Source organism: Mixophyes fleayi, chromosome 7, assembly GCF_038048845.1.
Source record: "Mixophyes fleayi isolate aMixFle1 chromosome 7, aMixFle1.hap1, whole genome shotgun sequence".
NCBI classification, from domain to species: domain Eukaryota; kingdom Metazoa; phylum Chordata; class Amphibia; order Anura; family Limnodynastidae; genus Mixophyes; species Mixophyes fleayi.
Window position 1 is genome coordinate 17,007,531 of NC_134408.1, and position 12,900 is coordinate 17,020,430.

At 41.1% G+C, this 12,900-nt stretch overlaps 1 protein-coding gene across 1 annotated transcript in view; it reads left to right on the forward strand.

Annotated features, from left to right (window-relative positions):
* Positions 1-920: 920 nt before the first annotated feature.
* PGAP6 (post-GPI attachment to proteins 6) overlaps positions 921-12,900 on the forward strand; it is a 33,932-nt gene continuing 21,952 nt past the window's right edge. Inside the window, exons 1-3 of the mRNA XM_075179172.1 lie at positions 921-1,365; positions 10,870-11,047; positions 11,142-11,349. Coding sequence (XP_075035273.1) covers positions 1,287-1,365; positions 10,870-11,047; positions 11,142-11,349 — 465 coding nt within the window. The 5' untranslated portion in view covers positions 921-1,286. The remainder of the gene's footprint in view (positions 1,366-10,869; positions 11,048-11,141; positions 11,350-12,900) is intronic.

Consider the following 12,900-nt stretch of genomic DNA (forward strand, 5'->3'; position numbering starts at 1 on the left):
TCATTATCAGTGGGTTTTACAAGAAAAAGAAAAAGATAAATTCAATTAATATATTTTAAAAAATGACAAGTAATCAGCCCTAGTGCTGTAGCTTTACAACCAAAGCATGGCACAGCGAGCATGGCACAGCAAGCATGATGCAATTAGCTTGGCACAATGAGCTTGGCACAGCGAGCATGGCACAGCGAGCATGGTGCAATGAGCTTGGCACAATGAGCATGGCACAGCGAGCATGGTACAACAACCATGGTCCTGAGTGAAAGGGGGCGGACAGTTCTTTTGGGAGTGGAGGGGGATGACAGTACAGTACAGCGTAGTCAGTGTTTATGGAAGTTAAATATGTCCTGAGTGGGAGATGACAACAGCAGTATGTGGAGTGTAGTCAGTATTTATGAGAGTGGAATATGTCCCGGGTGGGAGGTGACAAACATTATGTGGACTGTAGTCAGTGTTTATGGGAGTGGAATATGTCCTGGGTGGGAGGAAACAGGTAGTATGGGGAAAGAAGTCAGTGTTTATAGGCGTGGAATAAGTCCTGGGTGGGAAGTGACAGACAGTATGGGAGTGGAATAAGTCCTGGGTGGGAGGAGACAGATAATATGTGAAGTGCAGTCAGACGGTGTTTATGGGAGTGGAATATGTCCTGGGTGGGAGGAAACAGGTAGTATGGGGAAAGAAGTCAGTGTTTATAGGCGTGGAATAAGTCCTGGGTGGGAAGTGACAGACAGTATGGGAGTGGAATAAGTCCTGGGTGGGAGGAGACAGATAATATGTGAAGTGCAGTCAGACGGTGTTTATGGGAGTGGAATATGTCCTGGGTGGGAGGAAACAGGTAGTATGGGGAAAGAAGTCAGTGTTTATAGGCGTGGAATAAGTCCTGGGTGGGAAGTGACAGACAGTATGGGAGTGGAATAAGTCCTGGGTGGGAGGAGACAGATAGTATGTGAAGTGCAGTCAGACGGTGTTTATGGGAGTGGAATATTTCTCGGGGTTCTGTGTCCGATCCGTGCAGTCAGTGTGTGATCCTCTCCTGGTTAGGAGGAGTCCGGCCGTGTCTGTGGGAGGGGGCACCTTCTCCTGAGTGGGAGGGATCCAGCAGCCGGGACGCGGCCTGAGCTCGGAGCCTGGTCAGCCAGCAGGGCCGGGACATGTGTGTGCTGGGTGTGACGTGTGTGTGCATTGTGATCTAGGTGTGTGCACCGTGTGACTCCCGTGTGAGTGGGTGCAGGATGGTACCAGGGCAGGGCGGGGAGTGTGCTCTGTGCTACCTGGTCTCCTGATCCAGTATGGACCCCTCCATGCCCCTGATACTCCTGCTCCTGGGGCAGATCTACAACCTGCCCCCAGCTGCCAGCGCCTCTCAGGGTGAGTACACAAAGGGGGGGCTCCCCACGGGGGGATCCCACCTGCCCCCCTCCCCCCCGGGGGGATCCCACCTGCCCCCACCCCCCTGTGGCTCCCACCTGCCCCCTCCCTCCGGTTCTCCCACCTGCCCCCACTCCCCGGAGATCCCACCTGTTCGGCCCGAGCTGTAACACCTTGACCACTGAGCTTACAGTCTTCTCTCTGCTGCCAGTACTGTGTTCTCTCCTTGTTATTGGATTGTCAGCTCCTGTGTCACCTGGGAATTGTAGCTGTTTGGGTTCTTTGTATCTTGCATGTGAGATGTACCAGGGTCAGGACTAATAGAAACAGAGAGGGGTCATTTAAATGCTGGAAATCATTATTTGAGTTTAAAAACATGAATTGAAAGACATGTGGTATTGGGTATGAGGTTTGTTTTGTTGTAGTTTTCTAGAAAAGTTTACATTACACAGAGATGAGCTGCAACCAGGAAATAACAACTAGCAAAAGTATAAATACACTTAATTTATTTGGGGGAAATTCATCAAAACCTGTGAAAATTAACACTTATCCTGATTCATGTAGCGGTAATGTTTTCCTTAGCACTTTCCGGAGAATGTCAAGTCATTTACATCTGTTCCTGCCCCCAATGGATGTTGTGGTCTAAAAAAAATTTTTACCACCCAAACATGGGGAGAATATACAAACTACACACATACGTGTTCCAGGTTGGAATAGATTGTAGTAGGGCCGCACTTTAACATGTAAATAGGTCATGCTGTGTTTTAACATTTTAAACATGTATCTATGTTTAATTCGCTTTACAGGCATTGGCATCAGAAAAAGGGGCATTAACAGCAGATAGGTGTGAATGAGTTCTTCTGTTTTTTTGTGTTTTTAATAAGTGCCTGAAAAGGGCATTATAGATATGACATTATTGCCAGTAAATAATATAATTTTCTGGTGAAAACAAATCAAAAAGTGTGCTTTAACTTTCCATTATCCATTGTCTCAGTGCATATACTGTTTGTGAACAAGCCCTCAAATTTATGAGATGTAGAACGTCCTAATTTTCTTTTTTCCAAGAGTGTTCCTGTTAGTTATTTATTTTCTTAAACAATTTGCATATTAGTTTACTAACCTATAGTCATCTATGCAGCATTGTCTGGATACAGCTGATAACTGTCAAATACATTTTAATGCGTTTTCAGAGCCATTTGTTGTGAAGACAGAATTAGCCATTGAGCCGTGTTTGTTCCAACCCCACAATATTTGCAGTGTTTCACAGACACTTGTTTCTGCAGATAATTTCTTGCAGGAATGAAGCCCCTGTCAATTCCTCCCACACCTGCACCACTCCATTTAATTCAATTCACTCGTGCACAACTGTAAGTGTGGACCCAACAACACTGATCTACCAGTGTTTAGTTACAATTTAATAGTAATTCACTTTATTTGCTTGCTACATTAAAAAATGAATTGACTAATAATTCATTTAACGTATTAATCTACTGCAATGGATTGGCAAGAGTAAAATTGTATCTCCCTGGCCAAAAACCACTATATATATATATATATATATATATATATATATATTTATATATTTATTTCTCCCATATTATGGCAGGCAGTGAATGCAGCAATATGCTATACACAAACATATTAGTCAACTATTGTTCAAACACTGGCAGAACTTGTAGGTGACAATAGATGGGCTTATAGAGCAATTTCAATGCCAAGTTTACATCCGTGTGGCTTCAGGCTAGAGAAAATGTTCAGCCATTTGTCCTATAATGATGCCCGAGTTTTCAATGTTCTCTTTTAGTTGTTGTTGTAATCTCTTGATTAGTAAGTCTCATGTTATCTTCACATTACACACATATATCCTGGTGATTCAGTATTTGTCACAAGGATGTGCTGCAAGACAATTAAGGGGTAGTGTGTTGTCATTCGCTACTTACGTAAGATCTGATCTCTGAAAAGTTTAGAAAGATCTGTTAAGTGGTGGTTGGGATGGCAACGCTTATGTTATAGGCATATAAAATGGAAGCGCTGCTTAAAATATATTTGTATATAATGTGTGTATATCCTGTAAATTATATCTGTATAAACGGTGAGTTTTGATATAATTGCTTCAGCGTCCATTAGGAAAACCTGTGTATTATAAGGAGTACGGATTGCCCTACTATAAATCATTATGGATATTAGAAGTCATCTTGGCGATCTGTGACCTGTATGAAATACCTTTTTATATGGTCAGGGAACCGCTTTATAAATTATAATTTACAGTATATGGCTGAAAAAGAGGTTTCATTTACGGGTGGTCAGGGGAGGTGTGAGTAGCGGATGATGAGGATGATTGCCCGAACTAGCGAGCTGCTTGTCATTAGACGCAGATGCTTACGGAGTACTTAGTAAACGCTCGGCCATATATTAACATTTGCCCGGCGTGTTGTTGCAAAGATCAAGAAATCATTATTTTTTTTATTTTTTTTTACACATGTAAAAGTTGTTCCTGGTTGGTTATTTACGTTTTAAATGATTCTTTATTGCAATTCTGTTCGTTGGGAATTCTTCCATCGCAAGTTACGCTTACACATGTGTACCACTCTGAATCAGCCCCTTTGTCTGTATTGGGCATTACAACCTTTGCATTTGGTTTCCGGAAACTGATCTGCACTCTTTGTATGAGAGGCAGCATAGCTACGGGTTTTTTTTTGGATACTACCTGCTCTATTTACATTGGATAAACTGGGGTTAATAGTGTTTTTCATTGATGCACTCTTCACCAGCTGTAAAGCTGGGTGCACACCGATGCAAGATTGACGTCCGTTTGGTCAGATATTGCGAGAGCATGTAAACTTCCACAACCATGTTTTATCTCGCCATAACACATAACATCTGTTGATTCGGTTTTATAAACTTCCTAAAATTCACGATCAACGATGTCGGTCAAATGTGGAAGTGTGCACGCACTCCCTACCAGCAGCGTAGGCAGATATCTGTAGAGTGTACAGAGTCACCATCTTTTCAGCAGATGGTTATGAGAGATGGAGATCACAGATCTGAAGGTAAATCATGTAGGTGTGTCTGCATGAATCGGCTGCTCATTGGAACTTTAAGTCGTTGGTGAAATCGTTACAGAAATTGCATCTGACGTCAGACTGCCTAGGTGTGTACCCAGCTTAACACTTGCAGAGTTATTTCTGACTTCTGTAAATGGCTGGGGGGAAACCAGGCCGTACAGGAAATGTTTCGCCTCTGTCTCATGTCCCACCACTAATAGCTTGATGTGTACTGACAGCCATAAGAGGACCTGATTTCCTCTTAACAGCCAGAGAACGGCCATCTCCAACCCGGCTGCAGCTATGTGTTAATTTAAAACACAAATCCTCAAAAATAAACCTAAATCAAAGCAATAAGTAATTTCACTTTAACACTCGTTTATCCTCAGTCTTTCTGGATGTCTCCGTTGAATTTCTGTCCCGTTCTTTGTCCATCACACAGTTCCCTTTCTCTCCTGTAAACTGGATCTTTCTGCTTTGTTTGCTGTCAGATTGAATCAGTTGCTTCCTGTTATTGCAGTGGTTTTTTTAACCAGGGGTGCAAGAAAGCATTGGTGCGAGTTGTAACTGTTTTTAACTTTTCTAATATAAAATTATTATGTACTCGCGCAGCCCAGGATACACTGGCAAACACTACGATGATATAACCTCGCTGCTACCCCCTTTACATTTGCCAGTGTGTCTGAAACGTGTACATGTTTGCCTATAGTGAGTGCAAACGTCAAGGTGAGATTTTGGTGCAATACGTTATTTTTAGGCGTATTTTCTTATTTTAGAATCCTCATATACATAGAACAAAGAAGAAGGAACAGAGGCGCCCACTAGTGTAGTATCATTAAGGACACAATACAAACGGTAAATTTTTCTGCGTACCAGATAGATAACTACATCAAGTTCATCTGTGTATATATCCCAGTAGATCGTGTTCTCAAACCACAACGGAAAATATCAATAGGGAATACAACAAAAAAGAGTAACCAGTGATAACGCTGTATGATGTAAATAAAGTGTGAAAGTATATATATCACCCGATAGTGTACATGAGTACTAGAAATAATCATCATTACCATTTATTTATATAGCGCCACTAATACCGCAGCGCTGTACAGAGAACTCGCTCACATCAGTCCCTGCCCATAGGAGCTTACAGTCTAAATTCCCTAACACACACACACACACACACACACACACACACAGACTAGGGTCTGTGTGTTGTTAGCAGCCAATTAACCGACCAGTATGTTTTGGAGTGTGGGAGGAAACCGGAGCACCCGGAGGAAACCCACACAAACGTGGGAAGAACATACAAACTCCACACAGATAAGGCCATGGTCAGGAATCGAACTCATGACCCCAGGGCTGTAAGATAGACGTGCTAACCACTGAGCCACCGTACTGCCCTAATAAAATAAAGGCTTATCTGACTAGTATCTCCTTATTCAGGTCACATCTGGTCCATATTGTAGAATTTCAAAACTGAGAAAAAAACCATATAGTGTAGTAAATCGGGGGGAAAAGGAAATTGTAATAATGATGCGCAAATTCACACTCGCAATAGACATAAATAAAAAGGCTTTTCTGTAATCCTTCAGGTGTCCGCTCATAATATTAGTCCATCAAGATGAAAGGCAAAAACCGATGGAAAGCCAAATACACCAGGAACAGATTAGTCAGTTGGAAAGGTCTCAACACGTTTCATTTCTTGTTAGATTCTTTGAGACTTCATGATGAAGATAGAAATCTGCATTTTTTGGACTCCCCATCTGATGTTTGGAAGGAAGGCAGCCGCCTTGTAAACAAGGACGTGTTGAAAGATATATTTGGACCTTGATGTTTGTTCTAAGGATTGTTGAGTTTGAGCCCCATCTTTTACATTGTATTGTTTTCATTGATCCTCATATACATATTTAAATGTTATATATTAGTATTTAATGACTGTCATAGTATATGTTTTTGTTTACTTTGTTAGATGTTTTTTGTTTTAAAAGATTTTTTTTTTTATTTCTATCAAAAAGTTAAATAAAATACATTTTTTCAATAAATAAATTGTTTTGCAATAAATGCAACTTCCTAACAACAACAACAACAAAAAAAAGTCAGAACACATTCTTCAGGGAGGTGTGTGAACTTGTTTTGAGATTCAATGGGGAGCCGATCACTAGAAAAGGTTAAGAACTGCTGTGTTCGTGGATCTTCCCTTCCTCTCGTTATACAATTGTTTATAGTTACATGTGTCACGGATCACGGAGATCCTAGTTCAGTCGGTTGTCAATTGTTGTTCGTTCATTCTTACATTTAGTTTCATTTTAGAACTGTCATTAATACTAATCGAGCTACAGGTGTAGCAAACTTTGGGGGGGGGGGAGAATTCGATTGCAGACGATGAGGTGCGCGGACGTAGCGTTGCGTACTTGGCCCGGCAATTAGAAATCCCCACTCTTTTTCTCTCGTAAAGGAGCGAGGAAAAATGAGAGTAAATTTCTGTCAAATCTCCACCGCAAAGTGTCTCCCGGGCTTTCCGGAGAATTTAATTCCCCCCCCCCTTAATCTTGGCTTCCATTCCACTAAAAGTGATGACTCATGTTGTGATAAATGTTCATTTAAAGTTGGTGACATTTGTGCCACTTATTTCCGTCACGCGCCATGTGACGTTCGTGAAAAGAATTCCGCAGTTCATCTTTGTTGCAGTTATTTCAGTAGAGGAGCCTGCAGGGAAAGGCAGTATTGTACCTGCCCTGTAACCTGCACAGCTAGTTGGGTTGGTTTTTACGTTTATCCAGCCGCTGCTAATGTTTTTTTAGTTTTTATAATATAGTTGGATAATATTATTCTCCCCAGCAGGAAGTGACTTGAGGCTGTGTTTATGAACCTCTGAATTACATTATAACATGGCTTCTATTCCACTGTTCCTGAGCCCATAGTTTATAGTATCTGTAAATGCTTTCAAATTGCCCCAGTGCTGTATAACTTTAATTTGTATAACTTTTCCACCATATAAAGTTCCCGTTTATTGTTACATGCAATAGCGATCGAAAGCGCTGCCGTATTTGGCTCTTCTATTTTATTTTATTTATTTTTTTTATCTGGTACTTTGTGTACCGGAGAGTATCTAAAATAATGTATAATCCAGGTGCCAGCAGGATATTTTAAGAAGTCTGGGGAGATGGGCATCACCTGACATTGATCACAGTAATCCCTAAAAGTTAGGCACCCAAAGTAAAAAAAAAAAAAAAAGAAGCAAATTTGCCGTCTCCCTTGCATTTGCTCCAATCATAAAACTGTTTATTATTTAAAGGTCTCTGCTAATGAGTTAATATAAAATACAAAATTGTAGTTTCCGTGGATGCTCCTTTCTTCAGATCTGACCTGGTGGATGTGTTGAGTCCCGCACATTGTTATTTTCCTCCTCTTACTGCTCCGCCTGTTTCATTTCTGTGGCCAGAGAGAGAACTTATTGTATTAATTTATTTCTACTACCAACGCAGCGTGCCCGGTATATTGTTATACATGCAAAAAGTGTATTGATTTGCGGCAGCATATTGTGTGATACTGGAAGAACATGCTTGTGTAGCGTTTTGAGACCAGAAGCCACAGTTTGATAAAGCATGTGGTCTGTGGGGAAGGTGTTGCATTAACCACTACATTCTGTAGCTTGAATGCACAATAAGGGGTCCCCTCTCTTGCCTTGTTTAGTTTGTGTCCCGTGGAAATGTCCCTAAGTATATAAGTAGATCTTAGTTAAAGTGAATTGTGTTTAAATCCAATTTTAGATAAAGCATTGCTTCCTGTGACAAGTTACCCCCTGATGTTAAACATTAAGGGCCTGATTCATGTCCGAAAGCAACTTGCACATAAGTTGCATTTTTTTTAAAAAAAAAAGAGCCTGCAACGTGAGCATAGTTACGGTCATATTCAAAATCAAGAGTATATCAAGGTACAGTTCGATTTAAATCTGGGTGTAAGCGCGTTCTGCCTAAACAGTATTTGCCGTACGGAGGCGCACAGAACTTAATGCAGCAGATGCGTCAGTACAATAGATGTTCATATCAGAACTCGTGAAACTTTTGTTTGAGCACAAAGTGAAATGACTCTTAACAGTATAATCATTTAAATAGTTATTTTCAAATATTTTTTTTTATATATATATATATATATATATATATATATATATATATATATATATATATATATATATATATATATATTTCATCTTCATCAACATTTATATAGCACCAGCAATTTCCGTAGTGCTTTACAATTGTGAGCAAACGGTAGTAAATTATTGTTAATTACATAAAGATGCTGTCAATGCATGCTGTAGATTGCACTTTAATAGTATATCTTCATCACCATTTATTTATATAGCGCCACTGATTCCGCAGCGCTGTACAGAGAACTCACTCACATCAGTCCCTGCCCCATTGGAGCTTAGTCTAAATTCCCTAATATACACACATACACACTAAGGTTAATTGGCTGCTATCAAATATTGACCTACTAGTATGTTTTTGGAGTGTGGGAGGAAACTGGAGCACCCGGAGGAAACCCACGCAAACACGGGGAGAACATACAAACTCCACACAGATAAGGCCATGGTCGGGAATTGAACTCATGACCCCAGTGCTGAGGCAGAAGTTCTAACCACTAGGCCACTGTGCTGGAGTTGCATACACATATTTTGTACTGTTACTCATCACTGGTATGTACAGCACCTGACTATCTATAGACCACTGGACCTCCGCACAGACAGGTTTAGGAATGAGTGTGACCTGTTTTTGTACACTGACTGTTCAGTGGCGTTCATAGTTGACTGCTTGTCTCTTCCTGAGCAAACACAAATTGTCACATGCTGTCAAATAAGCATTAACAGGGAAGACAAGAAATTATACTTGGAGCTGTGGGTGATTGAATTTCCTCAGCGGACTTTCTGGCTTTAAGTATTGACAAAGCTTTGCTCTGAGATTTTACCGAAAATTATAGCTTGTGTTTGGAGGGTACATGCAGGGCTAGATCCATCGAGGCACGTACACTGAGCGCAACCTGCGTTTGTTTTAAAACACACAGAATTTGGGCGTACGCACGGCCGAAATTCAACAAGGAGCGGATCTGAAAATACTTAAGAATTCAGGTTCAGGTCTGCTCAGCTATTACATAGGGCATTGTCCAATACTTATGTGCAATATAAATTTGCATAAGAACATACAGAAAAAATTGAATTAGTGTCACTTGTTAATAATATAGGTATTAGTGATAAAACAATTAAAAAAAAATATATATTTTTTAATATTTTTCCAGGAAATACATTTATTAGGATGATGTTAATGTCTACTGAACATGAAATACATTTTTACAGTTGTTCCTGAATGCAAACACCTGTTATAGCATGCATATGTCTGTATTGACGTGTGGTCCTAACGTGACTGCGCGTTACATGTGCATAGAAACATTCTATGATGACTGCACTCAGAGGGGATATATTTGAAATGGGCGCGGGTGGAGTGCAGTTGGGGGCAACCAAATCTATTTTTTGGAGTCTGGTCGTCTGATATGTAATACTTTCTAATGGGAATTGCCTCTTTTGGGGGCCAAGAACATATAAAATAAAAAGTTAACAATCTACTTGAATTAAGTAAGACGTAAAGATGGCTTCTAGCCATTGTTTTCAGTGAAACATTTTTGTATTGTCTTTTTTGCAGAGACCCTGAGCATTTTTAATTGCAGCACCAGGTAGATAATCCGGTAAACGTTTGTCGGACCCCCTGCTTTCCAGGAAGCATTGTACATAATTGCACGGAGCCTGAACACAGATATTTCCTTGGCCTTTGTAGACGAGCTGCCTGTTTTATCTTCTGCTTTTTGCACTTACTGACGCTCGTTTATACTACGAGATTAAACAGGGCTGTGTGTGTACTTGTGCCAGGCTCTCTCTGTGTGTATTGCAATCTGACGGAATGTTTATTTAGATATTCTTTTCCATTCTGAAAACTGTACTTAAAGTGCACCCCTCTCCGATAGACAATAGGAGAATGTAGCCTAGTATCTATTCACTACAAACCAGGGACATCACTTGGATGTAACTAGTCCCTATTGGGTCTATAGGCTGAATATTGTATCATCCATTAGGGCACTGTCGTGTGTGTGTGTGTGTTTATATACACAGACCTTACCAGCTAGTACAGTTCCATTGTTTGCTCCCTTTTCCCCATAACCACCTCCTAGAGCAGTGTTGGCTAACCTGTGACACTCCAGGTGCAAAGCATGCTGGGACTTGTAGTTCCACAAACACCTGGAGTGTCACAGGTTAGCCAACACTGTCCTAGAGCCTTCCGGTCAGTCTAATGGAGGTGTGGTAATGCTGTCACCAAAAAATAGTTTGGGTGTTCTACTATTAAATGCAGAAACAAGTTAGGTTAATGTTGCTTTAAAAAAAAAAAAACAATGTCTGTCTTTTACTTTACAGATCTGTCTTATGTGTCCGAGATTTTCTCCCAGACTCCCCAGCGATTGTCTTTTTATAGTTGGTACGGGAATGTGCGACTGTTCGAGTTCCGGGTGCCCGCGGACGCTGTGCTGCTCAGATGGTTTCTGCAGGCCACACGGGGGATCGGAAACGCGTGCGGGAACGTGGAAGTTACTGTGTAAGCTGATCCTGCAGTGTCCACACTCCAGCTGTCCCGCTGAGCGACTGTTACACCCGTCAACGTTGATGTTTTTGGGTTTTCTCTCTTACAGGTATATCCGTTACGGAGCCCCGCCGGTCGTTAACCCGTTGAACTACAACTTTGCCGCAAACACCAGCGTCCCGTTTTCCTCGTCCAAGACGATGAGGTTTAGAAACTCTACACAGAGTAACTTGTACTTGAACATTACCGATCCCACCCCCGGAGACTGGTTCATTGCTGCCCACCTACCTAAGGAAACTGAGAAAATTGAGATCCAGGTAAATCCAAGGGGTAAACTTATCAAGCTGCGGGTTTGAAAAGTGGAGATGTTGCCTGTATCAACCAATCAGATTCTAGATGTCAGTTTGTAGCATGTACTAAAAAAAAAACAAAAACTAGAATCTGATTGGTTGCTATAGGCAACATCTTCCCCTTTTTCTAACCTGCAGCTTGATAAATTTACCCCCAAGTCTCATGGTGTCATATATACGCAGGATAATACTATCACTACTGATACGGATATTCGGAGTCACAAGGAGTTCCGTGACCATATAAAAGTGCGAGAAGGTAGAACTCCCAGAAATCCGAGTTCTATTCTCAGAATTCTGTTGTACTCTGTAGAATTCTAGAACAGGCATTGTCTCATCCGTTCATTAACAATGTACTAACCTAACTGGGGAGGTGTAATTACCCACATCTCCTGTTACAGTAAGTAAGCCAAAGTGACGTGGCCAAATGCATAGACCCACTAGAAGACAAGGAACTTTGCCCCAGAAAATTGTTTTTAATGAGCCTACAGAGATGTAAATGATAAACCATCTCTTGATGTGACAGGTTTCGACATGGCCATCTTTTTTTAGGCAGGCAAGTTCCTGCACGTTCTCGGCCATTCCTTGGAGCTGAATCCTCTGCTTCTCTTGCAAGTGGAAGTAATACAGATCGTGAACAGCAGATGGTGCTGTAGATCCTTTTTATATTTTTTAATATTATTCATAATAATTCTATATATAGTACCTTTCTCCCAATAAATCTCAAAGCCCTTTACACTGTTACAGAGGGTGAGGCAGCCTTCTAAATTCCCTAACACACAAGCATGCACGTACAGGGGAATATTTAACAATAACCATTTTATTTTTTGGGCATGATGGCCACGATAATGAATTAAAGATTGTGACCATTTTAATAAGTGTTCTGCCGGAACAGCGTTACGCTAAACGTCTTTCCCAGCGTACGCCTATCTCCTATCTCTTCTATGGTCACTATCGCCAAGTGGCCACCTTGGCGATGGTCACCGGAGCGGAAATTAGGTAATATGCTGTGAGTGATCCGAACATGCCTCTACCACAATGTTCTCCCCTTATAGGCTTCAATGGCTAACACCATCAGGCACAAGTTCTGCAAATCTTTAAACTTGTTAGATCGCGAAAAATCCCAGTCCCCATAGAAACTTACTGAGACTGCAGCAGATATCGCTGATCCCCTAGTTATGAATAGAGGGGGTACTTACATTTGCGGTGGTCACTTGAAAACAGCCGTTTTAGGAGCTTGTTAAATAGCCCCCACAGTCTAAATTCCCAGACGCACAAGCACACACACTTTTGTCAGAAGCTAATTAACCAACCATCTATTTTAGAAGTTGATTTGTCAGCAAGAGACACTTTGAAAGTTACCTCTTGTTTTTTAAGTCTGTCAACTGTTCTGCTCTGCAAACACACACAAGCTTGTGAAGTGACAGATGTTTTAAAATCTCAATGGCTGCAGGCGGATTACATATAGATCACTAAAGTAAGTTTGGAGGTTCGTTAAAACCTGTAGTCTCGCCAGCCTTC